The following is a 25,660-nucleotide window of genomic DNA, read 5'->3' as shown; positions in this document are numbered from 1 at the left end:
ATCACTTCCTTCCATCCAGTCCATTTTCACGACATATTGTATCGTCGACGATGCCTATCACCCTAGCCATTTTCTTCTCTCTCTTCAACTTTCTGGGAGCTTGTAAGGCCAGACATCACTTAAGAACAGCATCTTCCCAATTCCTAAAGCACTCGTCTTATTCACAACATTTCTTGGAGATGCTGCCACATACTCTTCCTCTTAATTGTAACTCGGTCAGTTATTCCTTTTTTACATTACTTCAGATTGTACTACAATCTTTGCACCATTCTGCTGCTTTCCAGTCACTGTTGTATGTATTGTTTTATCTATTACTACCACACATAGTTTTGTGTGAACAAGGTATTTCATTCCATCCTGGGGTACATAACAATAAACTGATCTGAATCTGAACTAAAACACCAAATTTAACCTTGGAATGCAAGAACATTCTTTACATACCTCTGCTGCACACCTCCAAGCTAATAAGAGTCTCACTCGGGTCACTCCCTCTTCTCCCCTCTCCCATCACACAAGAGGTACAGAAGTGTGAAAACGCACTCCTCCAGATTCAGGGACAATTTCTTCCCAGCTGTTATCAGGCAACTGAACCACCCTCTGACCAGTAGAAAGCTATTCTGAACTACTATCTACTTCATTGGAGACCTTCGGACAATATTTAATTGGACTTTACTGGACTTTATCTTGCACTAAACGTTATTCCGTTTATCCTGCATATGCACACTGTGGATGGCTCGATTGTAAACATGTTTAGTCTTTCCGCTGACTGATTAGCATATAACAAAAGCTTTTCACTGTGCCTCTGTGTATGTGACAATAAACTAAACTAAATTAATACATACTTCCATACATTCCGTGCCCGCACTGTCTACAGTGCACTATGTGAGGAGTAAAATAATTGAGAGAAATTTTACTCCTTTAGCCTTTAATCGCAGCATTGGATTTTCTGTTTGCCATTCCCACTGGGCATGAAGCATAGTTTGGACGGAGCCAAAAGAGGAACGACTAGTGCTCAGGATTCCGTGTCCCATCCAGAATCGATCTAATGTTGCTGCTGGCAAAATGAATGCAAGGGAAAAAATCAGGCAGGATTATTATTACAAAGCTCTCTGTCTTCTGGGCTCAGGCAAGGGACATGAGAAAAATCAAATAACAAAAACAAATGAGAGAAAACAAATCTTGTTGCCTGTAATTTTATAACAATCACTGTTGCCTGGAACAAAGATTTGTTTCCTCAGTTGCAGCTTCCCTGATGGGGAGATATTCGACTCTGTCAAACCCATGTGAGAATATTCCACGGCAGGTAAACTTCACTCGTGTAAATTTAATTCCATTAATCAGAGACCAAGATGGTTAATACAAGTAAGATCACCCCCTCATCCGCCTGCGCTCCAAGAAATAAACTCCTAGCCTGATCAACCTCTCCCTATAGCTCAGGCCCTCGAGTCCTGGCAACATCCTCGTAAATCTGCTCCGCACCCTTTCCAATTTTACAATATCTTTCCTATAACAGGGTGACCAAAACTGAACACAATACTCTAAATATGGCCTCACCAATGTCTTGTACTAGGTAGAAACTGTGAAGATCCATCTGTGTGTCTCCATTTTAGTTTCCAAATATTCAGCATTTGCACTGATTACCACTGCAACTATACAGTAGAATCATTTTTCTCATTTTAGCTTTATGCCCCTTCTCTATCGCATTTTTTACATTTAAATGTTACATCTCATTAATGGCTTCCTCATCAATAGTAACATCTTTAAAATAACAGTCTCATTTATGAATGAGCAGTATCAAAGAACGATTGGACAGGATTATTGATGTCTGAATTCAAATATGTAAACTCTGGGGAACTGTGGTATTATCTATAGATGAGATTTAAAAATGGCAATGGGATTTTTCCTTTTTTTTCCTTATTGAGATATTGAACTGCATACAAAATTAATTTGTAATTCCATAACTGAAATGTATAGACAAATTGATTGTTTGCTGTTTTCATTCAATCTATCCCACCGGACTTCATCATTAACTAAGTTTTTCCACTTTAGTTCAACAGCAAGTGAATAGAACCTTCTGTTTTCCTCTGGTGTGACAGACTTTTGTCCTATACTTAGTTTTATCAGGGCTTAACAACTTATCTTTGTTTGCTTCCTTGATTCCCTTTTCCGGATTCAGATAGTACAGGTATAATGTGTGTTTCATTGATATGAATTGGATATGACATGAGTGATGAATTCGGGAACGCTATTTGCATTACTTGGGTCGAATTGGTAATGAACCGATTTGGATAGGGAACTAGAGAACTACTTAAAAATAATATTTGAAATTGACAAGCAGAAAAAAAAAGCTGTTTTGGATTTAAACAGTACATGAAAAAAGACTGTTTCCATAAAACCTCCACGCAGTAATCAGTCACTTATCTCAAGAATGGTGCTGCTGCCACTATAACAGTGTGTGTAGCCATTAAAATTGTCAAGTGATTGCTTCTTTTGACACTTCTCCAATAATACTCCATTAAATAATATAACATTCAGTCTTTCGTATTTTTAATTTGCAGTGACAAAACTAAACTATTACAGGATTTTTTTTTGCCATTGCGAGTCTGAAACATTCTAGCCCACAATGCTCTCTTGCTCAATGACGCATTGGTCTTGATAACATGATTATCTATTAAACAAGGTTTCTTAGGAATACACCTTTGCATTATAGCAGAACTACCGGCATCTCCTGTCTACGACAGTAGTCTATCTTCAAATCACAGAGTGCCTGATGTCCTCCCATCTGCAGAGTGTCCCTTTCCAGTATTTATACTTTAATCAACTTTTGCAAATGCATCGGAAAGGTCCATTTGAGTTGTACAATCTGTTACTGCTCTCCATGAGCAAGATGGCCAACAAAACACATTGTCGCTGAGAGAGTGGCTCAACTGGGACGTGGCTTTAAGATATTTGTATTTACTCATCACCAGATGTTGCTTTGGCATAATAAATATCAACAATCTCAGGATACTCTTGCCTGCCCATCCAGTTGCATCCTGACCAACCTCTGTTTGATGCTGCCCCCCAGATTTGTTTTTTAACAATTCTGAACAAAGAGCCACTTTCCCTTTCAGTTGACTTGCTTGCGATTCTCTGAAGGTTGCAGAAAATGTCACTAACTATTCTTGTGCATTTGTGGCACTCTATCTGATCAGCACGATTGTTCAGCGGTCTGGCTCATGAATGCTGCTCTATTGCAACTCACTGCTGGTTTGTGAATAACATTGCTGGGCACATGAGAATGGGCTTGTACGTACCTGTCTAATGAGTTATTGCCCCTCTCATCCCTTGCAGGAATCACACAGTGTTGAGGGAATCCACACATCCCATTCTATTCCTTGGCTCTTAGCTGTCCCAATAAGTCCCGTTCCCCATTCCTTCCCCCAAACCCCTTCCACAGGTCACTGTTGAATTTGCTTCGACCAATATTTTGGAGAAATCTGAAAAAGAATCCCGACCAGAAACCTCACCTTTAGACCTCAGACTTTAGCGATACGGCGTGGAAAAAGGCCCTTCACCCCACCGAGTCCATGCTGACCATCGATCACACTAGCACTATCCTGCACACTAGGGACAATGCACAGAGACCAATTAACCTACAAATCCGCACGTCTTTGGAATGTGGGAGGAAACTGGAGCACCCGGAGAAAACCCATGCGGTCACAGGGAGAATGTGCAAGCTCCGTATATATGGCACCCGAGGTCAGGATCGATCCCGGGTCTGGTGCTGTGAGGCAGCAACTCTACCATTGCGCCACTGTGCCACCCCTTTCCCTCCACAGATGCTGCCTGGCCTGCTGAAATCAGCCAGCACTTTGGTTTGTGCTCAAGTCTCCAACATCAGCAGCTTTTTGTGTTCATATTTTGGAGAGTGCATTTTAGAGTCTAACACCACTCGGTAAGAAAAGTTTTTATCTCCTGTTCTTTTGGTGATCATTTTACCTGAAGATCATACAATGCAGAACACAGCACTGGACCACAATGTCTATGCTAACCATACTGATCCTTTGATTATTGATCATTCCGCCTCTCTCGTTCCTTTTATACTCGCCATTTTCATATCTCCTCTGCATTCACTCCAATGCCCGTGACCTCTCTCCCATAGTGTGTTGTCCAGTATTAAAAGTATTAGTTTAGAGATACAGCTCGGAAACAGGCCCTTCAGCCCACCGAGTCCACACCGACCAGCGATCCCCACACATTAACACCTACACACACTAGGGACATTTTTTACACTTACACCAAGTCAATTAACCTACAAATCCGTAAGCCTTTGGAGTGTGGGAGGAAGCTAAAGATCTCGGAGAAATCCCACACAGATCTTGGGGATAACGGACAAACTCCATGCAGACAAGCACCCATAGTCAGGATGGAATCTGGGTCTCTGGTGCTGTAAGGCAGTAGCTCTATCGTTATGCCACTGTGCTGTCATACACATTCTTCACACATGAAGCTGCTTCTGAACTCATCTACATATTGTTGTTGAAGATAAACACAAAAAGCTGGAGTAACTGAGTGGGACAGGCAGCATCTCTGGAGAGAAGGAATGGGTGACGATTCGGGTCGAGACCTTTCTTCAGACTCATTGTTGTGGTGCATGATTATTCTCTTGGGTATCAGTTTGTTTGGCACAAGGACAGTCTTGTGGCTTCAATAAATCTACGACAAAATGGTCTTAAGTTTCCATTGACCATTAATGGTTATCTCTGAATATGTGAGAACAATTCCTATTTGCAAATGGAGATTGAGCAATATTCTTCCCTCTGGCATCTCTATACGCAACTCTTCAAACCTGTCTCACACCTTCCTTTCTTATCTCTGGACCTTGGACCAACCATCTGCCTACCAAAAGCCACCCCTGTCTATGTCCACCAATTACCTGCAAGGCTCACCTCTTCCACAACCAACAATGGACCATTGTGGGCCCCACTTTTCTTTGGTCATCGGTGCCAGCTCTGACTTGTTCTGAATCTTTTCATACCTCTAGTTTCCCTCTCCCCTGACTCTCAGTCTGAAGAAGGGTCTCGACCCGAAACGTTACCTATTCCCGCTGAACCACTGAGTTACTCCAGCATTTTGTGTCTATCTTTGGTATAAACCAGCATCTGCAGTTCCTTCCTACACAGGCTTTGTTCTGCCTCTTCCCTTGTCTAGCTTTCTTCTTTTCTCCTACCATCTCACTACAATCAGTCTGAAGAAGGGTTTCGACTCGAATCGTCACCTATCCATGTCCTCCAGAAATGCTGCCTGTCCCACTGAATTACTCCAGCACGTAGTGTCTTTTCGAGTGACATTAAACTAGTGGAAGAACTGTAGTCAAGGTAGGTTAACTAGCACTCCACAAATACTAATCCTTTCTGGCTATTGTCGCCTTAGCATGAAATTTATTTGATAGGAATCGATCCGTCCTTCTCCCACTAACAACCTAACACAACCTATGACAGCAAGCTAACACATATCCATATATAGGCTCCACTTTATAGCAAGCATTTCTTCCAGTGTATATATATTTTCTTAATTGGCTGTCTGTCATTTTATACAGGAAGATACCTGGGATTAACGTTTATGCCCAGATGCAGAATGAGAAGGAGCAGGAGATGATAAGCCCAATTACTCAAATTGAGGGCACCCCCAACTTCACCCAAAGTGAATTAACCAGCCCTGAAGATCAACATGACACACAGAAATTAGGTAAATAAAGTAAAATAGCAATTAATTAATCTAACCTCCAATGTTAAACACACACACACACACACACATGAACACAGTTCTCATAAAACCTGTGTTCTTGCAGCAATTCATTCATAGAGTCATGGATTCATCGTGTTACACAGCATGGAATCAGGCCCTTCGACCTAACTTGCCCACACCGTCCAACATATCCCATCTACACCAGTCCCCATCTGCCTGTGTTTCGCCCTTATCCCTCTAAACCTATTCATGTACCTGTCTAAATGTTTCTTAAACATTGCAATAGTACCTGCTTCCTCTGGCAGCTCGTTCCATACACCCACCACCCTATGTGTAAAAATGTTACCCCTTAGGTTCCCATAAAATCTCTCCCCCCACCCCTCACCTTAAGCCTATGTCCTCTGGTTCTCGATTCCCTTTCTCTGAGCAAGAGACTCGGTGCATCTACCCGATCTATTGCTCTCATGATGTTGTACACCTCTATAAGCTCACCCTCATTCTCCTGCGCTCCAAGGAATAGAGTCCTAGCCTGCTCAACCTCTCCCTGGAGCTCAGGCCCTCGAGTCATGGCAATATCCTCATAAATCCTCTGTGCCCCCTTTCCAGCTTGACAACAGACACGATAGTTTTTTTCAGTTGTGTACCTCCTATTCTCCCCATGATTGAGGTTTCACGATGATTCAATGATTCTGCAGGTCAGATTTGGACCAGCCCATGTCACCTGTTTATTTATTTATTTATTGGAGCAGATTTCCATCAAGCTGATAAACAAAGATGGTGATGGTATTAATGTTTCTACTAGTCTCTCCTTACTCCTTTTACTTCCTTGTGTCTTGTGCCTCCCCACACCAATTCCACTGCTTTTTGATGGGAAGCAACTAATTTTGTTCAGGGCATCTGGGCATAAACACCCCCACCACCCTCCACCCCCTCACCTTTGACCTTTCTTCAAGTGGCAGATGCATCTGAACATCACTCAAAAACACAGTTGCCGGTGCCATTATATCCAGTCCAATGTCCACACAAGTGCATTGAACTCACTGAAAGTTGGCCAAGCAGCAACAAGAGCCCTTACTACAACCAAGCAGTCAGGCAACACAACATGGTGAGCAGATCAAGCATGGGATCATCTTGAATCACCTTTAGTTTCGTCATTCGCAGTCCTACTGACTCAACGGATCTACTAATGCAGCTGATGGAACTGTAAGATCAAAACCCAAGTCCTATTATCTACGATCTCTTTCTACAATGGAAAACACTATTTTTTCGGAAGCCAAAGCCAATCCAAATCAATCCCAATTTTTGTGTCCGTTAGTGAGAACCTCCAGGATATGGAGAGGTCTGGACAACCTGTGCTTTTGTCTCATCCGTCATAGGGGAGTGGTGTCCACACTGAATTAACCATGCCAGTAATAGGGAGAGTGATAAAGTGTGCTTTCCCATTTGGGTGGTGGGACTGGTACTAGGAATTCCATGGCTTTGCACTGAAAATTGACCAAAACCAAAATGGAAGATCGGGAGTTGACTGTGACTACTGGATTGTGAGTTGCTGCTGTTACCGTTCTCTCCTGACAGATGGACCAAAGTAGCCAGCGTGCCAGGCTTTGTGCAGTTCAGTCCTCGAGTTGAATTTCAGAGCTTTTGTCTTACCCGGAGCAATGAGAAGCACAAGGCCTGGTTTCTATTCAGATTTGGCACAAGCCTTGGAATGCCGGGCCCTGTTAATGCCTGGACTGGCACATCTTCACCTCAGAGTGAGAGTGCAGGCCAATGAAATGTCAATGTGTCTTGCAGTGCTCTGAGCAGCCTTATCCACCATGTTGGAGGGACCGTCAGAGAGGAATGGCCATTGCGGGCTCCGGGTGAGTACAGGGCCCTTACCCCAACACTCACACCCACCTCCATACCTTTCACATCACTTTGTCATGACATTTCATTTTAAAGCATGCATTGTGTATATCCCTTTGCCGGAAAGAAATCTGTTTTTAATAATGACATTGCTTTGTTCTTTCTTCATGTCCCATTAAAAATGTGTAATTTGACCTTTTCACGGCCATTGCCTGCGTGTGTTTGTGTACTGGTAGAAAACTGAATCCACCTACCTTCAAGTAGATGTATGAACAGTAAGATCAAAATCAAAAACAACAGCTTTTTTCCATGAGTAGTAGCTCTACTCAATAACCAAAAATCTGTAGCCTCCTTTTGCTCTGGTATTTTATTTATTTCACATGTTTAATCAATAATGTTTTATTATTAATGTTTAATGTTTTATGTATCATTCCTAACAGTCACTGTATGTCATGTTGTCACTTGTGGGCAGAGCACCAAGGCAAATTCCTTGTATGTGAATACTTGGCCAATAAACTTATTCATTCATATACTTATTTATTCATTCATTCATTCATTCAAATCCTATTATATGCGGTCTCTTTCTACAATGGAAAGTACCGCTCTTTTGGTTGCAAAAGCAACCACGGGACATGCGTACCCTTTGAGTATAGAAGTTGTGAGGTCATGCTGCAGTTACATAAGACATTGGTGAGGCCACATTTATAAGTGTTGTGTACAGTTTTGATCACCATGTTAGAGGAAAACAACTTGTCAAGCTGGAAAGGGTTCAGCAAAGTTTACAAGGATGTTGCCAGGACTCAGGGGCCTGAGCTATAGATTGAGCAGGCTAGGACTTTATTCCTTGCAGTGCAGGAGAATGAGGAGTGATCATATAGAGGTGTATATGAGAAGACAAGATCAGGTAAACACACAGTCTTTTTAGCCCAGAGTATGGAAATCGAGAACCAGAGGTTTAAGGTGAGGGGGTAAAGATTTAATAAGAATCTGAGGGGTAACTCTTCTACACAAAGGATAGTGGATATATGGAACAGGTTGACGGAGGAGGCAGTTAAGGCAGGTACTGTCACAATGTTTAAGAAGCATTTAGACAGGTACATGGATAGGACAGGTTTAGATTAATATAGACCAAACGCAGGCAGGTGGGATTAGTGTCGATGGGACATGTTGGTCGGTGTAGGCAAGTTGGACCAAAGGGTCTGTTTCCGCACTCTATGACTGTCTTTTAAAGGAACTGATTCCATTTGGCCGTGATTTCTGCTGTGCCAACCTCCACTTCCAAACACTATTTCCAGAAAGAATAAGAGTATTGTAATAATGTTGAAAAGCTTTGAAACTGTATAATGTGGATCATTTTGTGCTTGAGAAATGTTTAATGCAATCTTTGCTTCATGGTAGTGATGGCACAGTAGTGCTGCAGTAGAGTTGCTGCCTTACTGAGACAGAAACCCAGGTTCAATTGGGTGCTCTCTCTACGGAGTTTGTATGTTTACCCTGTAATCGCCTGGATGCTCAGGTTTCCGGCCACACTACAAAGACGTGCAGGTTTGTGGATTAATTGACTTTGGTAAGTTGTAAAATTGTCCCTGGTGTGTAGGATAGTGTTAGTATTCATTGTTTGGCATCGACTCGGTGAGTCGAAGGGCCTATTCCGTGCTGTATCTCTAAAGTCTAGAATAAATTCAAGCTGAGAATCCTGATACAGCTATCCTCCTTCAGAGATACCACACTGCGGATGAGAACTTTAAACCAAGCCTTCACCTACCCTAAGAAGTAGACATTAATGATCTCAGTACATTCCAAAGCAGGAATGTTCTCTTTGGTGCTTCGGTAGGCAGGCAGATGGTTGAAACAAAGGCGCAGAGATAAAAGCAGAATGTGTGAAACAGGATTGAAGAGTTGAGAATTGAGAAGCCAGAGGGAAAAATAATTTGATGTTCTTGCCAAATTTCAGAACTGCTGAAGCAGGCTCAGTGATTATTGAGAAATAAGGAACTGCAGATGCAGGAATCCTGAGCAAAACACAAAGTGCTGGAGTAACTCAGTGAGCCAGGCAGCATCTGTGGAGGGAATGGATAAAAAAAAGGGTCCTGAGCCAAAACGATGCCTATTCATTCCTTCCACACATGCTGGCTGACCTGCTGCCTGACCTGCTGAGATATTCTGGCACTTTGTGTGTTGCTTAAAAATCATTATATTGCTGAGATCATCTCATCAGCACATGGAAAGTGGCTTATAAATTCATAATAGGCAAAGATAGGACAGATAGAGTTTTCTTTCCAATGGTTAGCTTATCAACCTTTTTAAAGGAGTTTTAAAGGGATCTGAGGTGAAAGATTATAATCAAAGAGTGGTCAATATCTGGAACTCACCCCTAGAGGAGGCAGTGAAATCAGATACAATCACTCCATTTAAGAGGCACTTGGACAGGCAATTGAATAGGTAAGACATACAATGATATGGACATAATGTGGGCAGGTGGGATTACTGGTGATGGGCAAAAAGGCTGGCATGGACATGGCGGGCTGAAGGGCCTCTTTCTGTGTTGTCCAACTGTGACTCTATGACACATTAACAAATTCAGAAATCGATTACCTGAACTGAGTATGCATGTCATCAAGTGAAGCCACATAACTTGCTCTTCAAAGACACAGGGACAACTCCACCTTCTAGTTTCTAAAGTACTTTCACTGGAAATTAAAATGCGCATAGCATTAAATCTTTCTGCCAAAGGTTCACACTGCTTTTCTTCAGGGTATTTTACAGGACACTGCACAGTATTCAGTGTCACATTATATTTGGAAGCTAACATAAGGCGGGAAGGATGAAACCTCGTACTAAAATCTCCACAAGTCGCTATCCAAAAGCAATATTACCTCTTCAACAACATTACTACAGAATAAACACTTCAAAAATACTTCAAAGGCCACCAGTCACTGAGACATTCTAAGATTGTGAATGGCACACGATCAAACTCCAAGTTATTTGCTTCTGTTCCTGGTGCCCTTGAAGAAGTGGACAACCTTTATATTTGAAGAATATTCCTCAAAGCAAAGTGGAAGTGTAAATATCAAGGGCACTTCTCTTTCAATATGTGGATTGCTTCTGATGCAAGTCATGAAACAGTGAAGGTGAATTCCTCATATCTTGGCTCAAAGTTATCTTTTATTTTTGAGCTACTCCAGGACAGTAGAGGCAAGCAATCAAAATGAAAAGATGCTTCCTTGTTTGTAATTATTAAATGTTTTAGCAATTATACCTTATCGATCACTCAGCCCCAAACTACCAATGCATCGGCTGTGTAATGAAGCGCAGTCAGGCAACAATTCTATTCAGGACACAAGGTGCTGGAGTAACTCAGCTGGAGTAACTGTACTCAACTCAGTAACAAAGATAGTACCTTTGAAGAAGGACCCCAAAGCCGAAAGGTCACGTACCCATGTTCTCCAGAGATGCTGCCTGACCCGCCGAGTTACTCCAACATTTTGTGTCTACTTTCATGCTGCCTGACCCGCTGAGTTACTCCAGCACTTTGTGCTCCAGAGATACTGCCTGACCCGCTGAGTTACTCCAGCAGTTTGTGGTGTCTGAAGAAGGGTCCCGACCCGAAACATCACCTTTAGACTTTATTTTACACTTCAGCGATACAATGTGGAGACCGGCCCTTTGGCCTACCAAGTCCGTGCTGTCCAACGATCACCCCATAAACTACCTCTATCCTACACACTAGGGACAATTTACAATTTACAGATGCCAATTAACCTACAAACCTGCACATCATTGGAATGTGGGAGGAAACCCACGCGGTCACGGGAGAACGTACAAACCCCTTATGGACAGCACGCTTGGTCAGAGTCGAACCCGGGTCTCTGGCAGCAACTCTATCACTGTGCCACTGTGCCACCTATCAATGTTCTCCAGAGAAGTTTCCTAACCTGCTGTGTTACTCCAGCACTTTGTGTCCTTTTGTGTAATCCAGCATCTGTAGTTCCTTGTTTCTACATGAGATAAACTCTATTCAAATGCTGTACCTACCAAAGAATCGAGAGCTTTATTGTCTGCATTTCACCAAAGTCGCTGGGATTAGTGTTTTGATTGCCTCACATGGTCTGTGAGACTTTCGTTGTGTACAATATACAACTGAAAGAAATGTGAATGTGCATATTGACTAAAAACCCTCAAATATAAACATTATATTGTAAGTCAAACAAAAGCAGAATAATGAGGGTGCTGGAGCTCAAACAATAAAGCCATGGTTGCTAAGCAGTAATTATGGCAAGCTTAGAAAACGACATCGAGCTAAAATACTATTCTTTTCTGTGAAGATTGTCATTTCAAAATACCTTGGATTGAAGAAGATTGTTAACAAATATACTAAATCCTTCCTCGTGGAGACTGAATAATCCAATGCAGATTGAATGAATGAGAAATACAGTTTGGAAACAGGTGCATCGAGTCCTCATCGAACGTAGATCACCCGTTCCTTCGGCTTTTGCATCCACTCCCTGACACACTAGGGGCAATTGTATAGAGGCCAATTAACCTGCAAGCCTGCACATCTTTGGGATGTCGGAGGAAACATATGCAGTCACAGGGAGAACGGAGTTTTCACCGAGATCTTCCGTTTCCTCCCACACTCCAAGGACATACAGGTTTATAGGTTATGTGTTCAAGAAGGAACTGCAGATGCTGGAAGATCGAAGGTACACAAAATTGCTGGAGAAACTCAGCGGATGCAGCAGCATCTATGGAGCGAAGGAAATAGGCGACGTTTCGGGCCGAAACCCTTCTTCAGACTGATGGGGGGGGGGGGGGAGAAGGAAGGAAAAAGGGAGGAGGAAGAGCCCAAGGGCGAGGGGATGGGAGGAGACAGATCGAGAGTTAAGGAAGGGGAGGAGACAGCAAGGGTTAGCATGAACGTTGGCATGAGATGGCATGAACGTTGAATTCTCCCAGTTTTGCTAGCCCTTGCTGTCTCCTCCCCTTCCTTAACCCTCGAGCTGTCTCCTCCCATCCTCCCGCCCTCGGGCTCTTCCTCCTCCCTTTTTCCTTCCTTCTCCCCCCCACCCCCCATCAGTCTGAAGAAGGGTTTCGGCCCGAAACGTCGCCTATTTCCTTCGCTCCATAGATGCTGCTGCACCCGCTGAGTTTCTCCAGCATTTTTGTGTACCTTCAGGTTTATAGGTTAATTGGCTTGGTATTTTACTTCGGAGTCACGTGAGTGACTACGTGAAGAACCCCGCCACGACGCATGCGTGTCATATCGATTTCACGCTTGCGAAACGACAGGCGGGGTGGAGTGTCCCCCGCAGCGGTAAGTTTGAAACCGCGACCTGCAGGTAAGTGATTTACTCTGCGGTAGTTTTTTGTCCCCACGCTGTTTTTACACAGGGGGGGAAGCTGGACAAAATAGTGTCCACAAGTGCTGCGAGTAAAGCTGGCTGGGGAGGACCGCGAAGTTGTGGGAGCCAGCAGCAGCTGAAGGCACAAGCCCCGTAAGGGATCAGCTGTGCCGACTTTTGGTCCCGCGCTGGCCAGAACACCACGGCCGGGCGGGAGACTATTCAAATGGGGCCGTCGACTTTTTGGACAAGTCGAAAACGGCAGGAGACGGGGTGGAACGACGTTCCCCCGTAGCGACAATTTTAACCTGGACCTGCAGGTAAGAGCTGCGGTCTTTTTGTGTTTTTACCATGCTGATTACAGGTGGAGAAACCAACGGGCTGCGACAAAGCTGGTGGGCTAGATGGGATCAGCTGTGCCCGATGTCGCCTCCGCACCGGCCAGATCCACTCCACGGCAGTAAGGACAAAGCTGGTGAGGGAGGACCGCGGAGCAGCGGGCAGCCAGCAGCAGCCAGCGGCACTCGGATCACCGATAGTGGGATCAGCTGTGCCCGATGTCGCCTCCGCACCGTCCAGATCCACGCAGCCGGGCGGAAAGGCTAGACACAAAAACAAACAAGGTCGTGGACTCAGAGGAGTCCGACTTTGAACAACCGCGGGTGGCCAGCGACCGAGAGCGCTGGAGCCGGATGGAGCGGTGTGTGGTGCATTTGCTCCAATGTGACAGACTCCGGGAGATGGAGTCGGGTCACTGTGGGCCCTATGATAAACCCACAGCAGTACCTCTTGAAGGGCTGCACAGTGCTTCTACCTCATCAGAGGGGGGCACTGCGGGTCAGTTCTGGGCTGACCTGGAAGAGGGGTCCGCAGAAGGAAAGACAAGTGTGCAAGGGGTGCAGGAACAAGAGAACCTACTGGAGTAATAAAATGGACTCCAACAAACACTACAGCCAAAGACAGCACCCCTACGCACCCACCAACAGAACTGGTGAAAGCTCGAAGGCCCGGTATTTAAAACATGAGTCTTTTTAGGCCATGGCCCAGGCCGGTCTTCTTGGAAGATGCGGGGACCTCCAACGCCAACCAAACCGAAAATCCAGACACCAGCGCAACAACAGCAGCGAAGAACCTACAAAAAGAAGTAAACCTGCCACTGGTAACTATGGAGGTATGTGGGTCTGGTTCCCTACAAAATACAGGGAGCATGGAGGTTGGGGGGAGACTACACTCTTTTCTGAATGCATGGAGCATGTTAACAACCGATACTTACATCTTAAGCAGTATCCAGGGATATACAATAGAGTTTATACACAAGTACAGCCCTCCAGTTCAACATATACCGAACCGAATGTTCGTGCCTCTGATAAAGAAAAATCAAAAGCGCAAGCTGAACTGGAGCGGCTTTACATAAAAGGTGTAATTGAGAAAACTCAACACGAACCATTAGAATTCGTGTCCAATATATTTATCAAAAACAAAAAAGATGGTGGTTGTCGCATCACCATAGATCTGACAAAATGGATACCTTTGTTACTGCTAAACAATTAATTTCCAAAGGTTACTTCATGGCCAGCATCGATTTAAAAGATGCTTACTATTTAGTGCCTATACGAGGTGACCACAGATGTTACTTAAAATTCAACTGGATGGACAACTCTGGCAGTATAAAGCACTGCCAAATGGGTCATCAGCCCCAGGCTGTTCACAAAAATTTTGAAACCAGCCCTAGCGTTTCTACGGAAACGTAAGCACATGGTCATGGCATATTTAGATGACATACTCATTGTGGGCAAAACTTTGGAATTGGCCAAACAAACTGTAACAGCCACAAAACAGTTATTTGAAAGACTGGGATTTATTATCCATCCAGTTAAATCTAAACTAACGCCTTCCACTACTATGGACTATTTGGGGGTTTCACCATTGACTCAGTTCACATATCAGTGACTCTGCCTAAGGGAAAGGCTAGAGATTTATTAGAGGCTTGCATAACCTCATTGACATCAGCAAACCATCCATCAGATTGGTAGCAAAAGTAATTGGCAAATGGCGGCTGCCTTTTCCAGCCACACAATTTAGACCTCTACATTACCAAAACTTACAGAGAGCAAAAATACAAGCACTCTAAATTAATGTAGGTCACTTTGACAGACCTATGAAACTACCAATCAAGCTAAAATGGAATAAAATGGTGGATAGATAACATCTAGCTTTGTTCCAATCCAATCATTGTCAGTAACCTTTCCATGGTACTACAAACTGATGCCAGTGCACTTGGGTGGGGAGCCACCAATACCATCACCAGCTGTGGAGGTAGATGGACTGCTCAGGAGGCATCATTATTACTCACACTGGGCATAAACTACCTGGAAATGTTGGGTGCATTTCATGGCCTAAAGTCATATTGTACTGGATCATATCACCAGCATGTTAGACTACAGATAGACAATACCACTGTGGTAGCATGCATTAACCACATGGGTGGAAACAAATCGACATCATGTGACAATCTGGCTAATACAATTTGGCAATGGTGTATCCAGAGAGATATTTGGATATCAGCCACCTACCTACCTGGAAGACTAAATTTAGTAGCAGACACCAGGTCTCGCAAATTTAATGAAAACACCGAATGGATGTTGAATAAAAAAGTATTTGCTGATATTACAGCAAAATATGGAACACCAGATATCGATCTATTCGCATCCAGACTTAACCACCAGTTATCAAATTATGTTTCATGGGAACCAGACCCTGGGGCAGCGGCGACATATGCATTTTCGCTTCATTGGGGGGGAAATTGTTTATTTACGCATTCCCTCCTTCCTGCCTCATCAGTCGGGTATTAAGGAAAATACAACAAGACTCTGCGTCTGGTATTGGTAGTACCCGATTGGCCTACTCAACCACGGTTCCCAGTGGTATTAAACATGGTATTAGAACCATGTATCACCATCCCACATAGACCAGATTTATTGCTACATCCCGTAACAAGGGATAGCCACCCATGCCATAAACATTTGAACTTATTAATTTGTAGAGTTTTAAAAACACCTCTACTACAACTGGGACTGACGGACCGAACAGTGAACATGATCTCGGCGGCCCAAAGACAGTCAACCAAAAAACAGTATCTGGTGTATATCAGGAAGTGGGCGATGCACTGCCATAAAAACAACATCACCTACAGAGACATGAACATCCCGTCTGTTCTGGAATATCTGGCAGGCCTCCACTATGATGAGGGGCTCAGTTACAGTGCCATCAACTGCGCCAGAAGTGCCCTATCGACTTACCTATGGCAGAGGACAGAGCGTTACTCTGTTGGGACTCACCCACTGGTAACAAAACTTATGAGGGGAATTTTTAATACTAATCCCCCAAGAACCAGTTACTCCCAAATATGGGATGTAAGTATTATCCTGAAGATGCTCAGGATTGGTCTCCAGCAACAGCTCTGTCCCTACACAGACTGACATTAAAAACAGTCATGCTAATGGCATTGGTCACGGCACTGCATAAACTAAGACTGGACAACATGACTTACTCAACAGAAAATATTACGTTTCATATCTATGAGTTAGTAAGCAGAACAGACAGGAATCAGCAGGCCTCAATATACAATTTAGGTCATACCCAAACAGATGACCGTCTGTGTATAATAAGACATCTGTCGTTATACATGGAGAAAACGAAAATCCTAAGAGGCATTGAGAAGGCACTTTTTGGTCAGCCACTAGCAACCACACAAAAGAGTGACGGTCCAGACCATCTCAAGATGGCTGAAACAGGTGCTAACACAGGCTGGGGTGGATACTAATATTTTACAATCTCATTCCACCAGGGCTGCAGCTACATCGGCAGCGATAGTGTTGGATGTACCAATGGACCAAATCCTCAAGGCAGCAGGATGGTCTGGGGGAAAACATTCCAATTATTTTACAATAAACCAGTAATGAAACCTGGAACGTTTGCAGAAACAAATTTAAGTTCTGTAAATTAATTTAAACCCATAAAAAGGGGTTATAAATTTGTGTTAATAAATTTTATGATTTCAATGTCGAATTCATGTCCAAATTATGTTAACACAATTCCTCCTACAGTCATCAAGGCAGGCGTGATGCATGGACTCGTTTCCACGGCATGAAATCACAGAGCTTTAAAATCTTCACGTAGTCACTCACGTGACTCCGAAGTAAAATAGTAAGATTAAACGAGAACTTACCAGTTTGAAGTTTGATCTGTATTTTATGAGGAGTTACGATGAGGGATTACGTGCCCTCCGCTCCCACCCTTGATCATATACTTAACTGGTATCTCTTCTCTAATCTTACTATGTTTAGTCATCACAGTTATCTGTGATTTCACACCGCTGCTTTGAAGAATGACACGCATGCGTCGTGGCGGGGTTCTTCACGTAATCCCTCATCGTAACTCCTCATAAAATACAGATCAAACTTCAAACTGGTAAGTTCTCGTTTAATCTTACTATTAATGTATAAAAGTAAAATTGTCCCTAGTATGTGTTGGGTAGTGGTGATGTGCGGGGATCGCTGGTCAGCGCAAACTCGGTGGATCGAAGGGCCTGTTACCGCACTATATCTCAAAACTAAACTAAACCAAATGTGTAAAGACCCAGCCAATGCTCTTGTGAACCACAGTGGGTTGAGAATAGTCATTGTCTCTCTGCAAGTTTTTACTCAGAGGGCGGTGGTAAATGGACCGAGCTGCCAGAGGAGGTCACTGAGGCAGGTACTATTGGATAGCTACGTGGATAGGTACGTTTTAAAGGGATGCGAGTCAAATACAGGTAAATTGGAACAGTTTACATAGCACTGAGTCTGTGCTGACCAGCAATCCCTGTACACTAACTCTATCCTATATACTAGGGACAATTTACAATTTTTTTACCAAAGCCAATTAACCTACAAACCTATACGACTTTGGAGTGCGGGAGTAAACTGGAGCACCCGGAGAAAGTCCACGCCTGGTCACTGGGAGAACGTACAAACTTTGTACAGACAGCACCCGTGGTCATGATCAAACCTGGGTCCCTGGCTTTGTAAGGCAGCAACTCTACCACTGCACCACCATGCCACCCCTTGGTATGAATGGGTGATCGATGGTCAGCAAGGAATCAGTGGGCCGAATGGCCTGTTTCCATGTATCTTTCAATCAATCGACCAGCTGCAGGTGCAGGAATATGGGTGATGGATTATTCAGTGTCACAAGATGCTCAGACTGTCACAATTATCCTTCATTACCATTTCAACCAAAACACTCAAGTTCACTGCTGCAATTATTACACTTCCACTCATCCAAGAGACAACTTTGTCCGTTCCAATTAAAAAGCTAGGATGGCAATGTATTGCTAAAGCAATTTACATTAATATAAAGAAATCTCCATTTAATTGCAGGGCAGCATGAGTGCATTTCTAGCAGTTAGGAAACCAAATCTTTACTTTTATTCACCTCATTGGAATTCAAAGGAAACAGTACTTTATCCTTAAAGTCAGAATGGAGTAATTTCCAGTAACAAGCAGCACTTCTGTTTACATTGATTGCCGTTGAGCAGAAGCATGAACTTTAATCAACCATCAATAGTTTTAAAACTCAAGACCAGCGGTGTACAGAGCACAGCAATCATGATTAGCATTGTTTGAATACAGTGGAATGAGGAAATTATCTCAAATTACAGGCAAGTACATGCTGTGATGTAATCGCATTTTGACTACGGTCCACCAGTAATGATGCTTGGTCTCTCTTCTAATTGAACAAGCTGGGGGAAATGGTGAGATTGTCTGGAAGAAGTCACGGGTCTTGAGAACGACTGGCTGGATTATCAACACAGCAGCAAATGAATTGGTGTTATGACCAAGCTGCAATATAGCTCAAGCTGCAAAGTCTGGAAGGCATTTCACCAAAGAGATGCAGATATAGACCACTCCATCACACAAGCCACACTCCCCACCATTGACATAAAAGGCTGGAGTAACTCTGGCTGAAGATGGGTCTCGATCCAAAACGTCACCTATCCATGTTCTCCAGTGATGCTGCAAGACCTGTTACTCCAGTACTTGGTGTTCTTTTGTGTATTAACCAGCTTTACAGTTCTTTGTTTCCTCGTTTCCCTACCATTGACTCCATCTACACTCCACTCTTGCCTTAGAAGAGCAACCAACGTAATCAAAGACATGTTCCACCCAAGTGAGTCCTTCTTTTCCCTGCTCCCATCCAGCTGAAGGTACAGAACCTTGAATACACGCAACGCCAGACTCAGAAACAGCTTCTTCCTCTCTGTTATCAGGCTTCCATAAGCTAGGGTACTGCCCAATTCACTTCTTACCCATTGCAGAGTTTGGACTTTGACTATGGAACTGATGCATTACAATGTGCAGAAAGGAACTGCACATGCTTGTTTACTCAGTAGGTCAGGCAGCATCTTTGGGGAAGAGGAATAGGTGACGTTTCGGGTCGAGACCCTTCTTCAGACTGAGAACCAGAGAAGGAAACTAAAGATATGAAAAGGTACAAGAACAAAAAAAATGAAAGGTATGAAAATAACAAATCAAGGCCAGCAAGGATGATGATGGAAATATTTATACCTTTGGGTTGTAAGCTGTCCAAGTGAAATATGAGGTGCTGTTCCTCCAATTTGCTTGTGGCCTCACTATTACAGTGGAGGGGGCCCAAAGCAGAAAGGTCAGTATGGAAATGGGAAATGGAGTTAAAGTTCTTGGTAACCGGGAGATCGCATGGGCCCAGGCAGACTGAGCGAAGGTGAACACTACTCAGACCAAGATGCCAACCCATCTCATCCCATGCATGATCCTTATTCTGCTATTTCCTGCCAGTTCAAACGCCTCTTAAATGTTGCCATTGTATCTGCTTCTACCACCTCCCCTGGCAAAACATTCCAGACACCTACCACTCTCTGTGTAAAAACTTGCCTTGCATATACTGTAGTCATAGATCGAGTGATAGTCGTACAGTGTAGAAACAGGCCCTTTGCCCCAACTTGCCCTTATATCCCCTTTAAACTTTCCCCCTCTCACAAGACCTCTGCTCTTTAGTATTTGGTATTTCCAGCAAGGGAAAAGACTGACTATCTTCCCTCTCCCTGCCTCTCAAATGGCGAGTAGTTTGTAATGCACACTGGGACAAGTTAGAAACTTGAAGTTTTTTAAAGTTAAAGAAACTAACTGAGATGCCAAGGTCTACTTCTTTGCTAATTTTCCGTGGCATTGTTTTAGGGTGAAAGTAGCAAAGTTGAAAGAAAATAAGTGGGGCCAGTTTACTTTTTTACACAGAGAGGGGTGGGTGCCTGGAATGCTTTATTGGGGATCATGTGGAGGCAGATGCGATAGTGACATTTAAGAGACTTTTGGATAGGCACATGGATACACAATGTAGGGATATGGATTATGTGCAGGCACACAATAGTTGGTCTTGACATCGTTGGGTGTGGACATTGCGGGCTGAAAGGCCTGTTCTTGTGCTGTACTGTCCTATGTTCTGTATAACCATTGTAAAGTAGCATCATGCAATGTTACTGTCTGATCCTACATGTAAATGGCCACAATGGCAGGAACAAGTATTTATATAGAACCATTATCTTATTAAAACATCCCAGAGCACTTCTCTAGTGCCGCAGACTTTGAATACAGATTTATTTGTATTCATCTTTGTTGATCCACAGAGCAAGGAAGCTGCACTCAATATCTGAGCTGTTGTTATGCACAGCCTGTGGCTCGATATTGCTTCTGTGTTTTATATCTGCAACAAGCTACCAGCGGCTAATGCCCCAGCAAGCACTGATTGATTGACACATTCTTTTACAGTTGCTGTTTCACTCTTTGTCCTGTCACTCAACGTTCTCACCAGCCTGATGCATCAATAAGCTTTTGCCAACCTTTCCCAAATATTAAACTCATTTCAGACAGCACGGCAGCCTTTGTTAGCCTCAGGGCTTACACTTCCCACTAAAATTACTTTCCGCAACATTCAAAGTGTTTCACTTTGCCGTTGCTTTCAGCTCCAACCTGTTGATATTAATATTTCTCAAGAAACCAGCTTTGCTTTGCAATGTCCCTGAGCTCCCCTGGTTCAGATGGCACTCATCAATCGTTAAATCAATATCAATCATTATGGCGGCACAGTGGCGCAACGGTAGAGTTGCTGCCTTACAACGCCAGAGACACAGGTTCGATCCTGACTAGGGGTGCTGTCTGTACGGTGTTTATACGGTTTCCTCCCACACTCCAAAGACATGCAGGTTTGTACGTCAATTGGTTTCTGTTAATCGTAAATTGTCCCTAGTGTGTAGGATAGTGCTAGTGTACTGGGTGATCACTGGTCGGCATGCACTCGGTGGGCCGAAGGGCCTGTTTCCACACCGTATCTCTAAAGTCTAAAGTTTAAAAGCTTCATATGGATCCCCCATTATTGACAGACTCTGAGAGACAAGATGGCTCCTAGAGTGGAAGCACAACAAGGGACATCCCCTGAAGCAGAATAATCGGGCACCATTTTATTCTCTTTGAAATGAAAGACAAATGAGGTGTAAGTCGGGTGACTGCAACTAACCAACCAATTTCCACTCGGAAGAGGGAGTTAGGTAGCAAGCTAAAAATTGCGCTGTTTAATCAGTCAGAAGTGCTTGAAATAATGTTGGCTTTATGTCATTAACAAATTAAATCCTATAGCGTGCTTTGTACAATTACAAACTGCTGTGCCTTGATTGCCTGGTGTCCAACTATAAACCAGTAACTTACAGCTTTCAGCTCCACTTAACGTGTGTGATTGGTTAAGTGCCTTTTTTTTATGGCCCGCAACTGCAACATTGACCAAAAGAAATGAAGTGCCACGTTTTCTGAATATAGCTATCAATGATCTCAACAGCTGCTTTTCAAACAGTGCTTATATATTACCTGTGGGCGTAATTATGATTCAGACAGCAGCAAAAAAGACAAAATGTAAAAATCGCTACGTCCAACGCTTACGGATTAAATGCCTCAGTCTTTAGCTGTCAGTTTGCATGCAAGAGATGGTTATTATTATCCAGAGGCTTGTCTTTTAATGCGAGCCAGTATATGAAACCACAAGGAAGAAAGAAAGAGCTTGCATTTATTTAGTGCCTTTAAAGACATCAAAATCCACCAAAATGCTTAAAGTGAGACGACACGCAAATTGCAGGAGCAGCACCTCATATTTCACTTGGGCTGCTTACAACCCAGCGGTATGAACATTAATGTCTCTAATTTCAAGAAACCTGTATTCCCACCCGTCCTCTCTTCCCCCACCTGCACCCTAGCAGCCCTAACAGTTCCACTATTTGCATCCTTCTTCCCCTCTTGTTATCACACCTTCCACAGCTAACAATGGGCCATTATGGACTTCATCCTTCCTGAGCTCATTTGTTGCCAGCCCTGACTTTTTCTGTGCTTTACTCACTTCCAGTTTACTTTCCCCCTCAATGCCATTGGAGTGTGAGAGGAAGCCGGAGCATCTGGAGATAACCCACGCTGTCACATGGAGAATGTACAAACTCCATATAGACACCATAGATAGCTATAGTCAAGATCGAACCTGGGTCTTTGGCGCTGTAAGGCTGGAACTCTAACGCTGTGCCACCGTGCCGCCTAACCAGCTGAGTTACTCCAGCATTTTGTGTCTATTGTCTTTATACACCAGCATCCGCAGTTCCTTTCCAGGATTCCAGGAGTGTATCCCATGATGACTAAACACAATGAAGGGCAAAAAGTATAATTGAAGAGAGAGTGTGGGTCAGGGCTGAATGTTGCTGTAGAGGTAAAAGAGTTGAAGGTTTCAATTGCTTGTCTGAAAGACTAGGCTTTAACATAGACCAGAAATTGTTTTTTTATTATTCATAACTGGACACAGTACTTTAGATTCGGCTCCTCCAATGTCTCATACAACTGTAACATGACCTCCCAACTTCTATACTCATCTTCTATACTAGAAGATGGAAAGCAGTTCTTAACACTTGGTGTAAAGGATGGGAATCCATTCTACTCAATGCACTGTATCAAGCTGGAAAAGGTAGGGTACAGAGAAGCTTTACGAGGATATAGCCAGGACAAGAGGGTCTGAGCTATAGGGAGAGGTTGAGTAGGCTGAGACTCTATTTCTTGGAGCGCAGGAGGATGAGGGGTGATCTTATAGAGGTGCATAAAATCATTGGAGGAATAGATTGGGTAGATGCACAGAGTCTCTTGCCCAGAGTAGGTGAATTGATGGACCAGAGGACATAGGCTTAATCACAATCACAATCACAATAATACTTTATTAGCCAAGTATGTTTTGCAACATACAAGGAATTCCATTTGCCAAGCCTGGCACACAATAAAAAGCAATGGAACACACAAAATACATTTTAACATAAACATCCACCACAGTGACTCCTCCACATTCCTCACTGTGATGGAAGTCGAAAAAAAGTTCTGATTTCTTCCCTTCTATGCTCTCCCGTGGTCGGGAGCCTCGAGCCCTCCATTGACGGGACGATCTTGACTCCCGTAGCCGGCGGTTGGGCCCTTTGCATCAGGGCAATCAGCTCCTGCATTGGGGATGTCAGCTCCCCCGCACCGGCGACCGGACCCCGCGTCGGAACTGTTCGAGCCACGGTGTCGTTAGAGCCCCTGACGAGCCTCTCCCGAGACTGCGAGCCCTTGATGGTAAGTCCGCAGGCCGCGGTTGGAGCGATCCCAGGCAAAGGATCAACTCCGATGTTAAGTCCACTCCCCGCGGTGGGCACAAAGTCAGTCCGAGGAGGCCTCCAGCTCCATCGATGTTCGGCCGCAGAGCAACCGGAGATGCAATATGGAAGATAATTGCATCTCCGTTATGGTAAGAAACTGAAAAAAAAGGTTCCCCCAGCCCCCTCCCCCCCCCCACACACATAAAACAAACCGGAGAATATTTACACAGACTTTTAACACACACTAAAACATTTTTTAAAGACAAAAGAATAGACAGACCGTTTTGGTGGGTCTGCCAATCATGCAGCGCCCCTGGTGGTAAAGGGGAAAAGATTTAATGGGAATTTGAGGGGTACCTTTTTCACACAAAGGGTGGTGGGTGTATGGAACAAGCTGCCCGAGGAGATAGTTGAGGCAGGGACTATCCCAACATTTAAGAAACAGTTAGACAGGTTTGGAGGGAAATGGACCAAACGCGGGCAGGTGGGACGTGTGTAGCTGGTCGGTGTTGGGCATTTGGGCCGCAGGGCCTGTTTCCCCACTGTATGACTCTCTGACTCTATGATGCTCGGTCTGTGTTGAGGAAAATAAAGGTGTGCGTTGCAACTGCGGATGGTCTTTCATTTTGAAACTTGTTTTCCTTGTTGCAGGAGAGGCTCCAACAGTGTCAGAAAGTGAGAGCACAAAAGAAATCCCGAGTTACGTTTAACACTGAGACCACTGAATCCACATTGGAGATGAACTTTTCTATCCTACAACACACAAGGTTTTAGCTTTAAAACTGCATGTGGATGGTGATGACACAGATTACTTATTGTATCTATTTGGATTAAAAAAAAGTCCTTTTTCTATTTCAAAAAAAAAAGAGAAAAAAAAAACTTTCTTGTAAATTGATTTAAAGAATGTGGTGTCTGGTTCCTGAAAATACATATAGTACAATCAGCGTAAAAGGTAATACTTTTAGACAAAGAGCACATGCATACTTAAGCAAGACGTACCATTGCATTCACCTCACTCTTCAGATATTTTGCGGGTAAATATCTCACCATTCATTGTTCAGTACAGCTGTTCTTTTACACCACCCTCCCGAGTTCAAAGTTAGGAGGATTTTTTTCTATCGAACAAAATATGGGGCAACTTTCCACAAACAACAGGGTTGGTATGTGGTCGACAGGAACTAATATAATTGGACTAAAGAACCAGAGGGGAAAAGGCAAGACGACTTTACTTAACTCAGCAGCTCTCTGTGATCTGTGATCTGTGACCGTGCTGTTTGAAAAGGTGACGGGAGATTCAGTAGGTCGTTTTCTAAAGTGGAATTTGATAAATACTTGAAAAATAATAAATATGCAAGGCTCTTTGCAAAGAACAGAGCTGTTGGTCTAATTGGATAGTTCTTTCAGAGATCCTGCACAAGGCAGTGTGGTCTGTGATTCCCCAAAGCATTCATCTGCTTCCCCTCCACTTTGCTGACCCGTTAACCTTGGCAGATGATCCAAGGCACATCTTGAGGCATCATCGTGATTGTAGCGGGCATGGCAGGGGAATTTGGTTAATTAAGGAGCAGTGATTTAATAAAAGGGAGGAAGGCTTGGTTTTGGATTGCCTCTGGAATGAAGGACAGACTGAAGGAGATTATCCGGGGCGGCACGGTGGCACAGCGGTAGAGTTGTTGTCTTACCGCGCCCAGTGACCCGGGTTCGATCCTGACTACAGATGTTATCTGAACGGAGTTTGAACGTTCTCCCTGTGACCTGTGTGGGTTTTCTACGGGAGCTCCGTTTCTTCCCACACTCCAAAGACGTACATGTTTGTAGGCTAGTTGGCTTAGTAAAATTGTAAATTGTCCCTCGTGTGTGTAGGATAGTGTTAATTTGCGGGGATCGCCGGTCGGCTTGGACTCGGGCGGGAGGGGGGGGGGGGGGGAGAAGGGCCTGTTTCTGCTCTGTATCTCTAAACTAAACTTAATCCCACCCACTGCTCATGGTCCTGCAAACAGCAGCAAACTTCATTCTT

The 25,660-nt window shown here is 43.8% G+C and overlaps 1 protein-coding gene across 5 annotated transcripts in view; it reads left to right on the top strand.

Annotated features, from left to right (window-relative positions):
• The window catches only part of LOC116981189 (VPS10 domain-containing receptor SorCS1-like), a 720,890-nt gene extending 695,521 nt beyond the window's left edge, over positions 1 to 25,369 (top strand). The window contains exons 26-27 of one of the 5 annotated variants that reach the window (XM_033034012.1): positions 7,525 to 7,592; positions 24,295 to 25,369. In XM_033034012.1, the coding sequence (XP_032889903.1) occupies positions 7,525 to 7,592; positions 24,295 to 24,353 (127 nt within the window). In that variant the 3' untranslated portion in view covers positions 24,354 to 25,369. Of the gene's footprint in view, positions 1 to 5,581; positions 5,731 to 6,683; positions 7,936 to 24,294 lie in introns of those variants that run through there. The other 4 variants (XM_033034009.1, XM_033034008.1, XM_033034007.1 and 1 more) reach the window with 4 other exon arrangements.
• Positions 25,370 to 25,660: the final 291 nt, after the last annotated feature.

Source organism: Amblyraja radiata, chromosome 15, assembly GCF_010909765.2.
Source record: "Amblyraja radiata isolate CabotCenter1 chromosome 15, sAmbRad1.1.pri, whole genome shotgun sequence".
NCBI classification, from domain to species: Eukaryota; Metazoa; Chordata; class Chondrichthyes; order Rajiformes; family Rajidae; genus Amblyraja; species Amblyraja radiata.
This window is presented reverse-complemented; position numbering and strand designations above follow the sequence as displayed.